Source organism: Durio zibethinus, chromosome 27 (genome assembly GCF_047325235.1).
Source record: "Durio zibethinus cultivar Kanyao isolate XHJ-2024 chromosome 27, ASM4732523v1, whole genome shotgun sequence".
Lineage (NCBI taxonomy): Eukaryota > Viridiplantae > Streptophyta > Magnoliopsida > Malvales > Malvaceae > Durio > Durio zibethinus.
The window spans coordinates 17,578,452-17,598,660 of NC_143188.1; the positions used below are offsets into that span (position 1 = coordinate 17,578,452).

Consider the following 20,209-nt stretch of genomic DNA (forward strand, 5'->3'; position numbering starts at 1 on the left):
AATTTATTAAAAGGATAATTTTAGGGTCTGTGTAACAGTTTGGGTTCGGGAGTCGATTACGTGTGGGGAAGGATTAGCACCCCCAAAATGCCCGTTTAAAACGGTACCAATTAACTACATGTTATCATTTGATTTTGGTAAAAAATAGTCTCATTTTCGATATTTGAAAAATAATTTTTCTTGATTTTTATTGGAAATTATTTTTTATTTATTAATTGTTGTTTCATTTTTGTTCGAGAAAGATAAATTAGAACCTTTTTTTATTGAAATAATTCTTAAAATGTTCCAGTACATTGGTAATATTAGAAGAACTTTTTCTCACCTAAAGATTTCTTAGGCATCACTTTTTGAAATACCTTAGAATCTTATCCTTGGAGGTTCGAATTTATTTTTCGTAAAAAATTATATCGTGCATGCAATACAAAATATTACCACATTGATGCACACATTTTATTCTTTTTTAGAAATTTTATTTATTGTTTTTTTAATTTTTTAATTTTTTAATTAAAATTTTGAAGGAATTTTATTATATTGAAGATTTTCTATAAATATTCCAATACACTGGTAATATTTTAAAAAAAATACTTCTCACCTAGGGATTTCATAAAGTATCACTACTCGAAATACTTTTAGAGTCCCATCATTGGATAAAATTTCTTTTTTCCTTATTTTTTTATTGTTTTTATATTATTTATTAGTTAATTTTATTATTATCATTTTATAACAAAAAAAAAGGAAATTTTTTATTTTATTGAAAAACTTTTTATAAATACTTAAATACACTGGTAGTATTTAAAAAAAATCTTCTCACCTAGAGATTTTGTAGGTATCACTACTCAGAGTACCTTTGAATCTCATTATCGGATAAAAATTTCATTTTCCTACATTTTTTATTAGTTTTGTATTATTATTAAAATTATTTTTATTTTATTTTGTTTTTAAAGTTTATTTTAAAAAATTAACAAGATTAAAAATTTTATCATTAAATCTAACAAATATAAATATTTTAATATGCATAAATATCAATAAAATAATATATAAAAAATAAGAAAAAATTCAAAAAAAAAAATTTTTTTAGGCATAAAGCTCCCTCTTTTTTTTTTTGTAGCCTTCTCCTTTCGATCGACCAAGAGCTCTATTTATAGAGCTCCGGCAGTGCCCTGTGCCTGAAGGAGTGGTACAGGGCTAGGCATGGGGGTGCAAACACGAGCTCCATGCCTCTTTATTTCTTTTGTATTATCTGGTGATAGGGTAGGATAACTAGGAGCCTAGGCAAGGGTAGTGAACAGGGTATGGGTGAGGGATGAGTGGTAGGGTATGGTGGCAGTGGTGCCGGGGAAGGCACCACTACCATCCCTCATTTTTTTTCTGTTTTGTTTATTTTTTGTTTGGTATTTTATATTTTTTTGGTATTTTGTATTTTGGTTTTTTTTTGTATTTTGTATTTTTGTTTAATTTTTATTATTGTATTTAATACTAATATTATTATTTATTTATTATTTGATGTCTACACCCTCTCTCTAGAGCATTTGAATTCCCTTTTGTTTTTTTTTTCAAAAAATATTCTTAAAATTTTTTTTAAGAATTATTTTAAAAAAAATTGATTTGTCCTTTATTAACTTTGGGATGTTAAATCACACAAGAATTATTGCGTTAAGTTTTAATCATTTTTTTTTACTTGTGTTAACTCATAGATTCATAATTTTTTCTCATATTTTGTTGCAAAAAATCATGATAGTTTTCCTAAAGACTCCCATCATTTTAAGGATACAAGCACAAATTTTGAGAGTCATATGAAAAAGATAAATTATAAGTAACCGGTCAATCTTTCATTGTTGTTTCTATTGATTGAATGTGATTGTAAATTCTACCAATTGAAAACTTACCTTTTCTTTTATTTGAAAATTTTTATTATACATACATTTTTATTATATAAAAATATTAAAATACATAGTTTTAAAAGTCAAAATAAAATAAAATAAATTTCTAAACTTGGTACTTGTTATGTTTTCTCAAGAAAATTTCAATTCTCAAAGTAACAAACTAGTTATGTAGCACTTATAATTTATAATAATTTCATTTTTAGCATTAAGAAGATAAATTTTCATGAATAAGTGTAATTTTGACATAAACACATTCAAAGATGATTCCAATGAATATTGTCACACCTTGAACAAATTCATTAAAAACAATTCATTTTACTTCATTGATAATTCTCTATTTAAAATAATTTATATTAGGTTGTTCAACCACGTAGATGACGAAAAAGTAAGCTTAATATAATTGACATAGATTAAATAATTTTGAGATATAAATTAATCATATTTATGCATATTAAGATAAAAGTTGAGAGAAAATTAAATCAATTATTGCTTCAGTCAAAGTGAACAATTCTTATGGCAATTTGATAGGATCTAATCCTAAGTTACTAGTAGTTTCACCACCTCATAAATTATCTAATTCTACAAATAAAAAGTCCAATTAAGTTGTTCAATTAATCACATAGTGCTACTTGTTGGTGAGGGGTGAGCAATTGATTTTCATTTGATTTGATATTAGTTTTTGTTCATAAGAATAACAATTATAAAATTATAAAAAAATTAATTATAGAGATTAAATTAAACTGTAAGAATGATATATATTAAAAAATAATTTCAATAGATTAAAAGAATTTAATTATGCTATCAATGATCAAATGATCAACTCACAAAAACATACAAACAATAAAATCACTAACATACATATATAGTTAGCAAATCAATTAAAACAAAAAAAAATTGAAAGGCGGAACATAGAAAAAAATATGTTTCAATGACTTAATTATGATTATCTTTAATAAATTTATTTATCAATAGAAACTACATATTCAATTATTTTTACAACAACTAAAGAAACAAATTATATATAATTGTCTTGTTCTTATATAAATTAATAAGTTTTGACTTCGTTCCATTTGTATTTTTATTTAATGTGAAAATAAATATTTTGTGCCATACTATGAGTCCAATTATAATATTCATTTAAATTAAAATTTATAAAACTTACTAATGAGATTTTAAAAAATCACTTTTAACATTTTAAAAAAATTTACTAAGAATATTTTAATCAATCACTTTTAATACTTTTGGAATTAAAATTTTAAAATTTTAATTTCACATGGACTCAATATTTAATTTTAGTTGATCTAAATTAAACTTAAATAACTTCATAAAAATTATATATTTAAGGATAAATTTATTAATTTATAAAAATTCATAGAAGTATTTATGTCATTCACTTTTAGCATTTTTGGAGATAGATAGATAGATAGATAGATAGATAGATGATAGATAGATTATATTATTTAAATATTTTTATGAAAAATAAGAATTAATTGTGTAAAGCAGAAACAAAAAAAAACCTAATTGATTTAAAATCGATGATATTATTAATTTATTAAACCCATGTCTCCGTCACCAAAGCTTGTTCCTTTAAAGGCTCCGAGTTTCCACTTGGGGTAGGTACTCCATTGTTGGGATATTAATAATAAGAGAACACATTACAGAGTGGGAATTCATTGAGCATAAGAGAGAACTGAAATTACAGTTTGCAGCAGTGTAAGTAGAAGGATCAGATTAGCCGCCAGAAAGGAAATGGGTGCCCATGAACTGTTAAAATAGTTGTGCTTCAAGTTCGCCATCCAGCTGTTCCAAAGTCTACTGCAATGCTTGTTTACCTTGTTGAATGCTTCAGTGTAATAGAAGCAGAGGGAGAAGATGACTCCGAAACTTAGACCATTAATCAGGATGGCAACTGCTTTGTCATCACCTAACATGTTCTTAATAATTCCATGTTGGCAAAGTATTTCCACATCCTTTGGAGAGTCAATAAGGTTGTCCATGAAAAACATATAATCGGTGGCATGCTTGGGATATCTGTCTACTGGGAACAGCTGCTCATAGGCAATGATATTTCAGAGGAAAGGTTCCATATTGTCTTCTATTATAGTTTCAGGGATATGTAGAGTCCCATTTTCAAACCATATATCGAACATGGTATTTCCATTGACCAATTTGAATTTGATTGCAGCCTCTTTGATCTCTGTGGCACAACGTGTAAATTTCAATTCATTCTTTTCTTGTGAAGTTGAAGGAAAACTTAAGTTGGGTAAATGCTTGATATATGATCTAAAACAATAGCGATCTCTAGGGATCTCTTCACGGTCCTTCATTTCTGAAGTTGAATTACCGTCTTTGGAGTTATTTTTACGGGCCTCTACTTCGGAAGTTGAAGGATGAAAGCAACAGTAATACGTGAAGTCGAGTAAAATTTTGATATCTGCTAATGTCAAGGACTTCAGTTCGTCTTTCGGTCGCGCTTTGCCAGGTACTATATCGACCAACATCTTGAAAATTGCTTCCATGAAGATCATATCTTGATCAGCCCTACTCCTCTCAATCATACAAAATAACTCCCAAAGGACAAAGAAGGGAAGTTGATTTTCGACTAATAACATGTCATAAAGTAAAGCAAGATAAAAACCATTGCTGTAACAACCTACCACATCCAGCAAATTTTCTGGAAACTTGTTTAAATGCAAGCGAATTATCTGGACAATAAAGACACCATCAAGGAGCAACATTTTAACGAAACCATCTGAGTCAAGATCACTCACAAGTTCTGCATAGCATTTGCGAGCTCGATCTTCTAATTCTCTCATTTTCATCACATACTGAAACACCATTCTCTCCTCTTTCTTCAATTTCTTCACGAAGGTTTTGAAGAAGGAGAATCTTTTGCTCTTCCAATGCTACTAAGTGATTCTTACCCCGATGATACGGACCGATTGAAATTACCTGTGGTTCATACGCCTTCTTGTTTGCCCAACGAAGATAATTAGGTACTTTGGAAATGCAAGGCTTAGATGATTTTTCTGATAAACTCTCAAGCATTTGGTCTATGTCAATGGAAACAGGGTATTCCAGTAGTTCCGCCTGTAAATTGTATAAAACTATTGTTGGGACATGGTTCACATGTGAGTAAAAGAATCCCACATCATTAGAAAATCTGAATGAGATATCCTATATATGCATGAAGGACCCAATAACTTAATAGCTTAAGCTTTTGGGCTCAAGTGGTGTCCAATATGTATGTATGGGTTCTCTGGTGTGCTCCTATGGGCTTCAAGTCTGGTTTATCTCCCTAACAAATGGTATCAGAGCCAAAAAGATTACGACGGATTCGAGAAGTCACGGGTTCAAGTCTCAATAGTGTTGTTGGGGGGGGGGGGGAGAAATTGTTGGCAGATCGGAGGTTGGCCGTGTCAATCAACTCCATATGCTCGAACGTCGGTATTAAAAGATTCGACTTGAATGCAGTGAGTATATGATAATATGCAGAAAGTGAAACATCTAAGTGGGCGATGTGTTGAGTCAACCTGAAGTGTAAGCTTGCTGCGTCCATCAACTCCATATGCTCGAACGTCGGTATTAAAAGATTCAACTTGAATGCAGTGAGTATATGATAATATACAAAAAGTGAAACACCCAAGTGGGCGATGTGTTGAGTCAACCTGAAGTGTAAGCTTGAGGGAGCACTAAGATAATCTAGGCACCCAGGTTCAGTGCTATGCCTTGGCCCACAAAGCGCACTAGAGATGTGATGTTGCTTGGCCCAAAGAAAGTGTTGATAAGTACTTACTCATAATTCTTATGATTTTTTCAACTTTAGAGCATATATTAACTCATATATCCTTTTCGGTCATTTCAATTGTAATTACAATTCATTTTTTAACCTTATTCTTATTAGTCGATGAAGTCGTAGGACTATATGATTCATTAGAAAAGGGCATGATAGTTACCTTTTTTTGTATAACAGGATTATTAGTCACTTGTTGGATTTATTTAGGACATTTCCCATTAAGTGATTTATATGAATCATTAATCTTTCTTTCATGGGGTTTCTCCCTTATTCATATGGTTTCCTATTTTAAAAAGCGTAAAAATGATTTAAGCACAATAATCAGACCAAGTGTTATTTTTACCCAAGGCTTTGCCACTTCGGGTCTTTTAACCAAAATGCATCAATCCGCAATATTAGCGCCTGCTCTCCAATCCTAATGGTTAATGATCCACGTAAGTATGATGGTAACTCGCACGGGGGAGTTGAGGTGGGACTGGATCATAACTCACAAGTGAACGGGAGAGATTGTCCAAAGAAGGTGTTGATAAGTACTTACTCACAAGTGAACAAGAGAGATTGTTGAAATATGGTTCACATGTGAGTAAAAAGATCTCACATCATTAGAAAATCTAAATGAGATATGCTATATATGCATGAAGGACCCAAAAACTTAATAACTTAAGCTTTTGGGCTCAAGTGGTATCTAATATATATGTATGGGTTCTCTGGTGTGCTCTTATGGGCTTCAAGTTTAGTTTATCTCCCCAACAACTATGTTACAAATACAATACGTCACAGCATACCTAAATTAAAATATTAGTTATTTGTCACTTTTGTATTTTGGTTTAAAAATCCTCTTCTTTTTCTCCTCTCTATTCTCATAAATTAAATTACTGTTAACGATCAGAAATATTTAAATTATTAGTATTTATTCAGCTGGTTCAATTTAATTAATCAGGAATCAAATTTTTTAAAATTAAATTAATTAAATTATGCTATGTTATTTTTGTTAGCCTAACTGATTTTTTAGTTTCGAAAATTTAACTTATAGAATTTATTTCAGTTAATTTTTTTATTAACCAATTAATAAAAACATTTAAATTAAATTATATTTCAAACTCTTAATTTTTTATATTTGAAACAAATTAACTAAATAAAATCATCTAACAAAATATTTAAATAACAAAGTGTATTGTTGAAAATTCTAACAATTTGTAAATGAAATGATCCAATACTTTGCTCGGCTCTTTGGCTAAAAGATGAAGTGAAGATCAATTCAACCCATCTGAGAATTTCAGCTCACTTACCATCTTTGATTTTCTGAATTTTAAAATATTGCGGTTTAACAGAAAAAAACTACATTAATGAGACAGGCATGATCAGTTGTAATTTTAGATTTAAAGATACGAGATACTTGTTCAGAGTGCCGTGCCATGGCTGCAAACGTGTTTCACTTGGTTTCTTTGTTGGAAGTTGCAAATAGCTACAAAAAATTTGTATAAGAAATGGAAGTTATGGATCTCCTAGCTCAAATTTCCTGTATCAAAGCAATGAATTTTCAACAAATATGATTGGCTGCTACCGGATGGTTAGTAGTGGAATGATAATTACAAAACAACTAATAATGTAATTAACCTGGTCACTCTGAAAACGACTTGGTCCTTTTTTGGGTACAAAAGATTTTGGACCACACAGTGCAAGATATTTCCATTTTGCAAGCTGGCAGAATGAACTATATATAAAAAAAAAAAAATTTGTGAAGATATGTATATACCATTTTGAAATCAGTTGCCTTCCTTGCTCTATCATCTCCTCCATTTGCAATTGCGATAGTTCAATCAAAGTAGTTTGGTTTAGTTTAATATTGTTGTTATGGTTTTAAAAAACTCGATTTGAAAAGTATGTTTAAAATGTGATTAAAAATGTAATCTAAAAATTTTTTAGCATTTAATATTACTGTAAAAAAATATTGTTTATGTATTAAAATATCCAAAAAATATGTATAACATAATAAAATTTTAAAATTATAAGAATAAAAAATAATTTTACTTTTTCGAAGTGCTTTTTAACCTCAACACACTTCTAAAAGCTTTGGCGTTGTGTCTGTAAAACCAAGCTTTTTGACCACAAAACTTAAATTTTGCATCTTGTTTAATACTGAGATTGCATTGGAAAAACGAAAACATTTTTAGAAGGAGGCTAAATATTACTAAACAGGTAAACTGCACTTTAGAGATTCATGCACTTTCAAGAATTAAAAGGCACAATGACTATATTTAGTTCGTAGTGCTTCATGCACTTTCAAGAGCTAAAAGGCATAATGACTATATTTAGTTTACAGTGCTTCATTCTTGCACTTAAACTGGATAGAAGTTAAGATCATATAATTATAGTAAATTTTTTGCAATCTCATAATTCTTTTCTAGGTTATAGGCAATTTATCTTAATTCTTTATTGACTTCCAATGGTAGAGATAGGATTTTAAGCTAGAGAGTCAAACTATAATCAAATCCGTAACGTAAAACATTTTATTTAGCATAGAATAAGTTATTATTTTATCAAAAGTTATAAAAATATAACATTTCATACATGTAATCATAAACAACATACATTAAAAATTCAAATTAAGATGAACAAAAGTTCAATTATATTAATTAATTATTTTAAATTTTGAGTAATATTTTGTACAATAGTATTTATTTAAAGTATAAAACGATAATAAAGTGAAGTTAAGATATTTTTATACGATTATATCAATTAAATAAATGTTTAACTAATTTTTTTAACGTATATCTAATACATAAAGTTTAAATTAATAATATATAAAAAATAATTTAAAGAAAAATAAAATTTAATAATTTATTTCATTATATAAAACAATATGAATTTTTATTTTTAAGCTAAAGGATAAAAAAAATCCCTTGAACTATAATTAAAAAAATCACCTAAGCTCTTTTTTTCTTTTTATTGCAATCGATCAACTCCTCTAATATTTATTTGCATCTAATTAAGTTTTTATTTGGACAAAAAAGCTAACAACGTAAATATTTTTTGTCAACAAAGATAAAATTTCATGTTATATCAATAAAATAAATGAAAATTTGTCACGTGATGCAATTAATATATGTTAAAATTAAAAAAGCAAACTTTTCTTCTTTTTCTTTTCTTTTTCTCTCTAAGATCTCTCTAAGGGTTCAATTGAATATAGTTTGGAGATTGATTGATTCAATTTTGCAATGTGACTAAATTTCATTTAATTAAGAGTTTGATTGAGTTAAAATGTAAGATTAAGGGCTTGACTAACTGCAATATAAATATTAATTGCTTAAATGATTTTTTTTAATTATAGTTTAGGAGTGTTTTTTGACCCTTTAGCCTTATTATTACAAAAGTAATATATATATAAATATATATATGTAGTTTTCACACACTGTTTATATGCATACATCAAAATTTGCACATTTTTATCATAAATATTGATAATTTTCTCAAATTTAAATTTAAAAAACTTATAATTTTTTGCTAAGGTTTCTTTTAGAGTTTTGACTTTTTAATATGGGTCATATTTAATAACACCATTTTTTTAGTTATTTTAATGATAACTAAACTATTAGATAATAATATTTTTGCAAATTGATTGGATTTAAAAATTGAAGTTTTTATCTTAAAATTTAAATTTTTATAATCATTAAAAACATATTTTATTTTCTAGAGGGGCCATTTGTATGTTTTAGAGGGATACTTAATAGATTTACAACATATCTAAATAAAAGTTTCAGAAAATGTTGGGGGGGGGGGGGGCATGGCCCCCTATATCAATGTGGTGTTGACTTCGTTGTCTTCTCTAATTTAATTTAGGATGAAAATGATAAGATTTACAAGATGGAAGAAGTGACCTTTCTTTATTTAGTTTAAAGCTCAATTGATCTCAATTTGTTTAAGAAAATTTTAATAAAATAAACATAAGTATAAACAATGAAAAATAAAATATTTAAGAACGAAGTCAGATGTCAAGGTTGAAAGTAGTTTAAGTGTTTCTGTTCCAACATTCAAATCATTGAAAAGGATAAGAAGGAAGAAAGGAGTGCAATCGCAAAAGCTAAAATAAAAATGAGAGAATAAAAGTTGGTTGAGTTGTGTCAAGGTGGCAAACCTCTCCCCAATGTGCCAGAGGTCATGGTTGAAGTGGCCTAACATTATTTAGCACTCACAGAGTAGCATGTCGTTCGAGGTAGGTAAGATGAGCATGGGATGAATGGATTATCCATGTCAGCTGTCAGATCCAAAAATTTTGAGGAAGTTTTTTCCATAATGATCTACCACATTAGATAGGTTAAATGACCAAAATACCCTTTAACCAGAACAACTAAAATACCCTAAGGCCTTAAAAATTGGGTAATTCTATTTACATCCCATATTTTCCTCTTTACGCCCCATTTCTCTCTACACCCAACATTAAAAACTCCAAGCCCAATTTTTACTCAACACACCAATATCACCTAACTACAAACTTTCCTAAATAGCCCTTACCTCTCACCCCCTAACCTCTTACCATTTCACACCCATTTTCCTCTCTTACACTATTATCTCTTTCAAATCCTAAAAATCAACCTCCAAATCACTAACTTTTGGAATAAATCAAGTCACCAAACTTCAATTTAGAGTCAATATGTCTTTGATTTTGTTAGATCTTGGTTAAATTTTTAGATTTAGTATTTTTTGTTAAAATATTTGATCAAATCATTAATTCCATATTTGCATTTTTTGAAACTTTTAAAAACTTTCAAAAATGCAAATCCGAAACCTTTTAAAAGTTTGTGAAATGTAAATTTCAAAACGTTTAAAATCTTCTAGAAATGCATAACTAAAAGCTTTATTTTTAGAATGTGCAAATTTTTAGTTGAAATCGACGTTTAAATGACTTACCTCATTGTTTGTTTGGCACTCTTCATCTTCACTGGAAATTTTTCAAATTTGACTTACTATTTTGACAATTTACAAGATAAGTTATGTAATTTTAAAGATTTAAGGTTTGTGATTGAAAAAGGCACGAAAGAAGGAAGAAAAAGAAGACTAAAAAGAGAGGAAGAGAAGCAAAGAAGGAGAAAATGATGTATAGAGGGCTAAAAAGTAATTTAATAATGCATTTAAATAGTTTTATTTTAAGGTCAATTTTGTAATAAAAAAATTTTGGGTGTAAAAAGAAATTATTAAGGTTTATCTAAAAGTTCTCCTAAAAATATCTTCTTCTAATGGAAAGATTATTTTACCCTTATAACCTTTGATATCCACATCAAACACCAAAACAATAAAAAGTTCGACTTGCATTATGAGTTAAACTGGAAACCAAAAATACAATATGGTAATACGGTACGAAAATAATATGAAAAATAATATAAGGGTGAAATTGTTTAAAATTTAATAAAAATAATATATGGGTTTAACAAAATAAAAAACATATATTTTATATTTTTTTATTGACACATAATTTTTATATAAAATACAATGAGAATATATAAATTATTAATGTTTTACGTAATATAAATATATAAATTATTAGATCTAATTAATTAAGAGAGAAACAAAAATTGTAACAAGTCATTGCTCATGTCAATTATAAATTATTGGCACCTTGGCCCACTAGTAGCAACTAAATAAAGAGAGAAAAGAAAAATTGTACCAAGTCGTCGCCCAAGTCAATCACCATTACCACCGACATTTTTTATCAATTTCATAGAAACCAAGTAATTCAACCCCTTTTCAGATAAACAAGTCTCATGTCATGCATTTTTCGCAAATTAATTAAGAAAATGATAAGTCTCATGTCATGCTTTTTTCGCAAATAAATTAAGAAAATGATAGTATGAAACCGAAATTTTTTATCAATTTCAGAGAAACCAAGTAATTCAACCCCTTTTCAGATGTACAATCTCATGCCATGCATTTTTTGGAAATTAATTAAGAAAATGATAAGTCTCATGTCATGCATTTTTCGCAAATAAATTATGAAAATGACTGTATGAAAATGGTATTTGTAAACATGGAATAATGGAAATTTCGTAAAATCCTTCCTTTAGTGGTAGCTTTTCTCTGTTTGGGTCACATTAATTCATCTGTGGTAGGCTTACTTTTGAAAGTATGGCATTTCTATTTGTAATAATAATCAACCTGGTTTGCTGCAATTCGCAGAAGAAAGTGATGGCGGACGACCTTATTTCGATTAACTTAACTGAAATGATTGCAAGAGTATCCCCATAACAACCTGAATGTTGCATTTGGAAAGTGCCTAATTATCTTCGCAAGGTAGATGAGGAGGTCTATGAACCACGGCAACTTGCAATCGGTAAGGTTCACTTAGAAATAATGGAAGAGCATAAGTTTCGGTATCTTCAAAAGCTACCTGACGAAAGAAAGGAGATCAATGATATCTTAAACTATGTTAGGGCAATGAGAGAATTAGAGACAAGAGCTCGCAATTGCTATACAGACCTTGGAAATCTTGAATAATATGATTCGTTAAAATGATGCTCCTCGATGGTTGCTTTATTGTTCAACTAATTCGGATGCATTTAACATTTCGTTGAGGGTGGACAATGACCCCATTTTTAAGGTGACTGGTTTGGTTTACACCTTACTCTGTGATTTGTTATTGCTTGAAAATCAAATTCCCTTCTTTGTTGTATTGGAGTTACTTGGGATGATTGGGATTTCCGATGAGGAATATTTCACTAGAAAGATTTTGATATTCTTGAAGTACACATTACCAGATTTAAGGTTTTTTGAAGATGGTGTAAAGTCGATCAGTGAAATCAGACATCTACTGGACTTGATACATGAATACTGGTGTCCTTCACCTATGGAAATTAAGGCCCATCCAAATATAGAAAGAATATATTTCAGTCGCAGACGTTGTGCCATGGAACTCCATGGGGCTGGAATCAAGTTCAAAAATGTGAAGGGAGAGAGCTTGTTTGATATTAAGTATGAAAAAGGGACTCTAAAAATCCCAACCTTGAAAATCGAAGACCACACAAACTATTTGCTTCGAAATCTCATTGCCATGGAGCACTTCTCCCGTGCGGATATATAAATCATATCACGGATTACACCGTATTCATGGACTGTCTTATTAACTCTGCAAAAGATGTGGAAATACTCACACACTTTGGAATTGTTGATAACTGTTTAGATGATGACTAAGCAGCTGTTACCACGTTTAAAAGGTTTACTGACTTAGTATTCTACTCCTCCTCAACCTACTGCTTTTACTACTCCTCAACCTACTACTACAGTGAAGTATCTTACAAATTGAAGGCATATTGCAGAAGACGCTGAAGCAAATGGCTTGCCAACTTGAATGATAACTATTTCAACAATCCTTCGGCACTTATTTCCGTTCTTGCTTCTGCAGTCATCCTTCTACTTACCCTCATGCAAATCATATTTTCTGGAATTGCTCTTTAAAAGTGAGAAAATATACTCTCTTTTATTTTGTATTATATATTATATAAAAATTATTGAAAATACTTTTTAAAATACAATTATTTGCTGTGAGTGATATGAACTTATTATTACAATTTAGTACCACCTATCTTTTATGTAATATTAGTTTAAGAGTGATTTGAAAATAATTGATTATTGCTTGCTGCTTTTTCCTAAATTGAGACAGATAATTAATCCAAATAGTTAAAGTATTATATTGAAAAAAAAAAGTCAAAAAGTTATTAAGACCACAATGATTTAACCAAAAAATATAAAAGTTAGTATTTGAATTTTGAATTTAATGTATTAGCGATAAGAGTGAGTTAATATATTTTTTTTGTATGATTTAAATTAGGATAAAGTTTATATATAGATTGAAAGATTTACATAAACTTAAATTTTAAAATTTTGAAGATTGAATAATTGATTTAATAAAATTATTTGGTAAATAATGGAAATAATTAATGCTTATTTGGCTGCATATTAAAACTATCCTACATGTTGTCAAAATAGTTTTTACACATAAAAGTATACGTAAATGTAATAAAATTATTTGGTAAATAATGGAAGGAATGATTATTTGATTGCATATTTAAAATTATCTTACGTGTTATCAAAACAATTTTTACACAAAATTATACGTAAATAAAATTTTATCCAATAATCTTATATGTTGTAATATATAAATATATATTTATTTATATATATGATTTGCAAATTCAACTTTAATTCTGGTCGTGTAATTTTAGTTGTAGTAAAAAGTAAGTTTTTATCCACTGATTAGCACAAAGCTATGCTTATAACAATCTTTGTTCATTCCCATCCTAACAACCAACCGTTTGTTCTCATTATCGCGTCATTCAAAGCTTTTATACATCCATCTGTACAATTGACTTGATCAAGGATCGTGAGAGGGTCAATGCAACGAACTAATTTTTGGGCTATAGCTTCATTCAGTATATATATAGCAGTCACTTTATCCATTAATGAATACTATTCCTAAATATCAAGACGACTAGGACTCCATTTAAGAGCGCAGTGGGAGCATTTTCATTGCACCGGTACGTTTAATAGCTTGACGCCATTTGGATATTATCCCACCTAAATATCTTTATATTTCAATATTAACAAATTATTATAATAATGCACCAAAATTAATGGAGTAAAATTATTTCATTCTAAAAAAAAATCTTTTTTTGGTTCTAAACAAATAAATGAACTTGATTAATTATTATATTGAGACAATGACTATTTTTATTTGTTGGTAACTAAATAATCTTTTATTAGTTATAGTTAAGTGCAACTGAATTATAATTCTAAGTTAATTGAACTAATTTTTGTTTTTCTTATTTGCTACGTATTAGGACGTGCTTACAAATTTAATTTTATAAGCAATTTTAAGCTAAAAATAATTAGGACTCAAGATTATAATTATTCAATAACTAGTTTGACGGTGTATCTTAACGGATGATTAAATTTTGACCACTTATGTTCTCTTATTTTTAACATTCAATCTGTTTTTAAATCTAAAAAATATCATATAGTCAAATAATGTCAATAATTAAATTCCCCACAAGTGGATGAATTGATGATGCCATGAGCAAAAGCATTGGTGAGACATCAATGTCAATAATTAAATTCCTTACAATTTGATGAATTGATGATACAATAAACAAGAGCTTTGGTTGCGCCACTAGAATGACGTCAAGGGTAATGGATTTTCAAACTGTAGTGATGGATAGCATACAAGCTCTGTCTATAAATTAAGTGCCCAAAATCATTATACCAAGTCGTCGCTCAAGTCAATTATTATTGCTTCCTTGGCCTGCTACTAGCAACAAAACAAAGAGAGAAACAAAAATTGTATCAAGTCATCACTTCTAGTAAATTATTATTGCCACCAAAATTTTTTTATCAATTTCAGAGAAACCAAGTAATTCATCCTCTTTTCAGAAGAGCAAGTAAGTCTCATTTTTTGCATTTTTTGCAAATTAATTAAGAAAATGATAGTATGAAAATGATATATGCAAACATGAAATAATGGAAATTCCATAATATCTTTTCTTAAAGTGGTAGCTTTTTCTTCGTTTGGGTCATATTAGTCCATATGTGATAGGCTTACTTTTGAAAGTTTGGCATTTCTATTTGTACTAATAATTAACCTGGTTCGGTGCACTTCGCAGGAGAAAGTGATGGCAGACGATCCTGTTTTAATTAACATATTTCAAATGATTGCAAAATTATCGCCAATACAACCTGAAAGTTGCATTTGCAAAGTGCCTAATTTTCTTCGTAAGGTAGATGAGGAGGCCTATGAACCACTGCAACTTGCAATCGGACCTTACCACCGCGATAAGGTTCACTTGAAAGCAATGGAAGAGCATAAGCTTCGGTATCTTCAAAAGCTACTTGAAGAAAGAAAGGAGATCAATGATGGCCCAAAATATGTTGAGGCAATGAGAGAATTAGAGACAAGAGCTCGCAATTACTATGTAGACCCTGTAGATCTTCACTCAGAAGATTTCGTTAAAATGATGCTCCTTGATGGTTGCTTTATTGTTCAGCTAATTCTGATGTATTTTGACATTTCATTGAGGGTGGACAATGACCCCATTTTTGAGGCGACCGGTTTGATTTACTTCTTACGCCGTGATTTGTTATTATTTGAAAATCAAATTCCCTTCTTTGTTGTATTGGAGTTACTTGGTATAATTGGGATTTCCGATAAGGAAGATTTCACTAGAATGATTCTGGAATTCTTGAAGTACACATTACCAGATTCAAGGTTTTTTGAAGATGGTGTAAAGTCGATCAATGAAATCAGACATCTACTGGACTTGATACATGAATACTGGCGTCCTTCGCCTATAGAAATTTCGGCCTATCGAAATGCGAAAGAAACGGATACCAGCCTCACACGTTGTGCCACGGAACTCAAAGAGGCTGGAATCAAGTTCCAAAAGGTGGAGGGAAAGAGCTTGTTTGATATTAAGTTTGAAAAAGGGACTCTGAAAATCCCAACCTTGAAAATCGAAGACGACGCAAACTGTTTGCTTCGAAATCTCATTGCCTTGGAGCAGCTTTTCCCGTGCGGAGGTATAAGTCATATCACGGATTATACCGTATTCATGGACTGTTTTATTAACTCTGCAAAAGATGTGGAATTACTCGCATGCTGTGGAATCGTTGACAACTTTTTAGATGATGACGAAGCAGTTGACACCATGTTTAATAGGCTTACTGACTCAGTATTCTACTCCTCCTCAACCTACTACTACGGTGAAGTATCTGACAAGGTGAACGCATATTGTAGAAGACGCTGGAACAAATGGCTTGCCTACTTAAATCATAACTATTTCCGCAATCCTTGGGCACTTATTTCCGTTGTTGCTGCGGCTGTCACCCTTCTACTTACCCTCATGCAAGCCATATTTTCTGGAATTGCACTTTAAAAGTAAGAAAATATACTCTCTTTTATTATGTATTCTATATATATATATATTATATGTGAATTATTGAAAATAATTTTTGAAATAGAATTATTTGCTGTGAGTGATGTGAACTTATTATTACAAGTTAGTACCACTTATCTTTTGTGTAAAATTAGTTTAAGAGTGAAATAGAATTATTGAAAATATTTTGTTCTACTTTATGTTTTATTTTTTTTCTCTGAAAAGTAATGAATTATCTAAGTATTCTATTAGTTGTAAGTTATATTTCAGCGATGCTTCAGAGTTTATCACCACTAGCACAAAAATTTAACATTTCCAAGATGCGAAATTAGAAAATCTATTGCATTGCGTTTGATTTATGATTTGTCCATCAAATTTATGGTTTAGTATATCCATTATATTTTTGATCGTATGTAGTTTTCTCACCACTATTTAAACACGTGCCCCTGTTTGAAATTTGAATTAATATTTTATTCAAAATTCTTTTCAATTTAACAATTTATGGATATAAATTTTGAATTTCATTTCATTTCTATTCTTTTTAAGAATTGAAAATTGCTATTTGATTTAACATTTTGAAATAAATTGTGACCTTAATAGAGATTATAATAAATGATTTATTGTAAGATAATTAATAATTCAAAAAGAAAAAGAAACAGAACAATTAAACCAATAAAAGAAAAACTATTTTGCAAGCAGGCAGAATGAACTATAATCTTTAGAAAATTTTGTGAAGATATGTATATGCCAGATGAATTCTAAAAGCTATTATAAGTGAGATCGTTTTCCCCTCAACAAAGCAAATCCTGAATACAAGTAAGAGTTGGCAGTTACTTAACATAAGAGAGAACTGAAAATACAGTTTTCACCATAGTAAGTAGAAGGAGGACAACAGCGACAAGAATGGAAACAAGTGCCCAAGGACTGTTAAAATAGTTATGCTTCAAGTTGGCAATCCATTTGTTCCAGCGTCTACTGCAATAAATGTTGACATTGTTGAAAACTTCAGAGTAAAAGGAATAACGGGATATGCTTACAGAGTCACCAAGCATATTAAACATGGTGGCAATCACTTCATCATTGCCTAACCAGTTATTAATAATCCCTCGCTGACGAAGCAATTCCACATCTTTTGGAGAGTTGATCAGGCAGTCCATGAAGTTCATATAATCAGTGACATGATTTAAACTTCTTCCAGGGAAAAACTGCTCGAAGGCAATCAGATCCGGAGGAAACATTCTGTATGGTCATCAATTTCCAAGGTTGGTATCTTGACAGTCCCATTTTCGAACTTTACATCGAAAATGTTGTTTCCGTCAGCCTTTTTGAACCTGATGCCAGCCTCCTGGAGTTCTGTCGCACAATGCATGAAGCTCCACTCTATCTTTTTAGTCTTTTTCCTATAGGCCTCGATTTCAAATGCAGGGGGTTGCCAGCAGTCAATTATCAGGCCTAGCAGATGCTTGATCTCCATGATTGATTTTAAGTCATTCGAATACACCCTTTACCTGGTAAGATAATATTGAAGAAATTTATGGTAATGTATATCAATATATCTGGATTAGGAATCTCAATCATATGAAACAACTCCCAAAGAACAAAGAGGGGAAGTTGATTTTCTACCAATAACAAATCACGGTACAAGATACCATGGAAACCACCTATCTTAAAAACAGGATCATCCATCAATGTGGTCTTAGCAAACTTGCGCATTAGCTGAATAATAAGGCAACCATCAAGAAGCATCATTTCAACGAAATCATCGGTGTCGAGACCTATAGGTTCTGCATAGCATTTTCTAGCTCTCTCTTCTAACTCTCTCATTACCATAACATATTTGGTGACATCATTCTCCCTTCTTTCTTGAAGAAGCAATTGGAGAAACCGAATTTTGTGTTCTTCCATTGGTTTTAAGTGATCCTTACCACGGTGGTAAGGACCAATGGAAGTACCTCAGGTTCATAAGCCTTTTCATTTACCTTGCGAAGATAATTAGGTACTTTAAAGATGCAACAATCGGATGATATTGGGGAAATTGCCTGCAGCTTTTTTCGTATACGAATAGCAACGGGGTCATCTCTTTCTGCAGCCATCAGTTTCTCCTATGAATTGCAGAAAACTGTGTCCCAAAGAAGATGCCAAGTATTAATAAGAGCAATTGAGACCAAGTTGCAAAGCATGAAATTGGCTCACCTGTTTCCCTTCTTCCAACACCCCAGATGCTCATGCTGGAATAATCAAATTTCAAATCCTCCATTGCAGCAGTTCCATTAGGATTAAATTCACTGTGTATAGTTTCAATTGGACCATCACCAAATCAGTTGTCATTCCAGTATTAACTATACTATAATCGGCAATTCAAAGATAGTACAAGTTTCTATAAATATAACTATTAATAGTACAATCTACTAGCATTAGCTCTCAAGGATACAACAAAATGAGAACAAAACTAAATCACTTAGAATTGAGCATAGTTTGATAAGGTTGAAGTATATATTGTATAATACAAGCATATATTATAGATCCTCCATTGACAGGAAATTTCATTGACCATAAAAATGGATATAAAAAATTGTATATTAGTTACCTGTTACAGTCTGAAAATGGGATTACTTGGATTCCCCAGTGGACGATTTAAAAGAAAAGATGGTGCCAAACATCCAGTTATAATTTCCTAGAAAGATTTCTGGTGGAAAAGAGAATGTGATAGGAAACAGGCGATGAATTTGCAGAAGATGAATAGTAGGAAGAAGGAAGAAGAAATAATGGTAGTTGACTTTGTTGACGGTTTTGTCAAATTGGGCGCCTGTATTTTTTTTTCCTAGAAAGTTTTCAATGCTCTCTTCTCTTTCCATGATCTTTCCACAACTTGTTTTAGTTTTGTTTTTATGGGAAAGACTGAGAAAAATTAGTGGTTGACTAATATGTAAATTATAAATTAATGCAATATCCAACATAATTTCTGAATTTTCAGCCATGGTGGGCATTAGAGTTGAAAAGTAGTGGAGTTTTGCATTATAGTTTACCAAGTGATACAGTTCTCCAACTACAATTTTGTGTAAACTTTGTTGCGCCTGAAGCAATAATCACAACAATACAGAAGTAATAGACAACAATCAATAATCAAATACGCAGGAAAAATAAAGCACACCAAGATTTACGTGGAAAACCCTTCAGTGTAGAGGGAAAAAACCACGGGCCACCAGAAAAATCTTCTCTATCAAATAATAGGTATACAAAAGTTCTTCTCTAGCTAAAACTAGAGCTAATCAACAACTAGAGAAACAATTGGAGAAATCTCACCAAATAAATGACTCAACAAATACACCATGGATTTGTTCCTAAAGAGCTTCAAACCCGATCTTCACCGTTCAGAATGTAGAACTCTGAATCATAAACCTCCTGACAAGGTTTCAACTCAATCGGACCACGGATCGACTTCCGTTCAACCAACTCTCCCTTCTCTTTTTTCTCTCTCTGCTTTTCCTGGCTTTTCTTCTTTCTCTGCTTGGTTTTTGACACACACATAAAACAACCCCATCTCTTTTTTATTAAGTAGCTAGGGCTCTGTGTAAAATAAAAGATCAAGGCCCATGGCCTTTACTTGGTCTAAA

At 30.4% G+C, this 20,209-nt stretch overlaps 1 protein-coding gene and 2 pseudogenes across 2 annotated transcripts; 1 reads left to right on the plus strand and 2 right to left on the minus strand.

Moving 5' to 3' along the window:
• Nucleotides 1-3,553: 3,553 nt before the first annotated feature.
• LOC149511082 (UPF0481 protein At3g47200-like) lies at nt 3,554-7,096 on the minus strand (annotated as a pseudogene).
• Nucleotides 7,097-15,335: 8,239 nt separating this feature from the next.
• On the plus strand, nt 15,336-16,595 carry LOC111279568 (UPF0481 protein At3g47200-like). Its single transcript, XM_022866514.2, has one exon. The coding sequence runs from the start codon at nt 15,336-15,338 to the stop codon at nt 16,593-16,595; it is 1,260 nt and encodes a 419-aa protein (XP_022722249.2).
• Nucleotides 16,596-17,379: 784 nt separating this feature from the next.
• LOC111280016 (UPF0481 protein At3g47200-like) lies at nt 17,380-19,467 on the minus strand (annotated as a pseudogene). Its single transcript, XR_016334708.1, has 2 exons — nt 19,183-19,467; nt 17,380-18,880 (listed from the first exon to the last, which is right to left on the minus strand). The product of XR_016334708.1 is annotated as a UPF0481 protein At3g47200-like (transcript).
• Nucleotides 19,468-20,209: the final 742 nt, after the last annotated feature.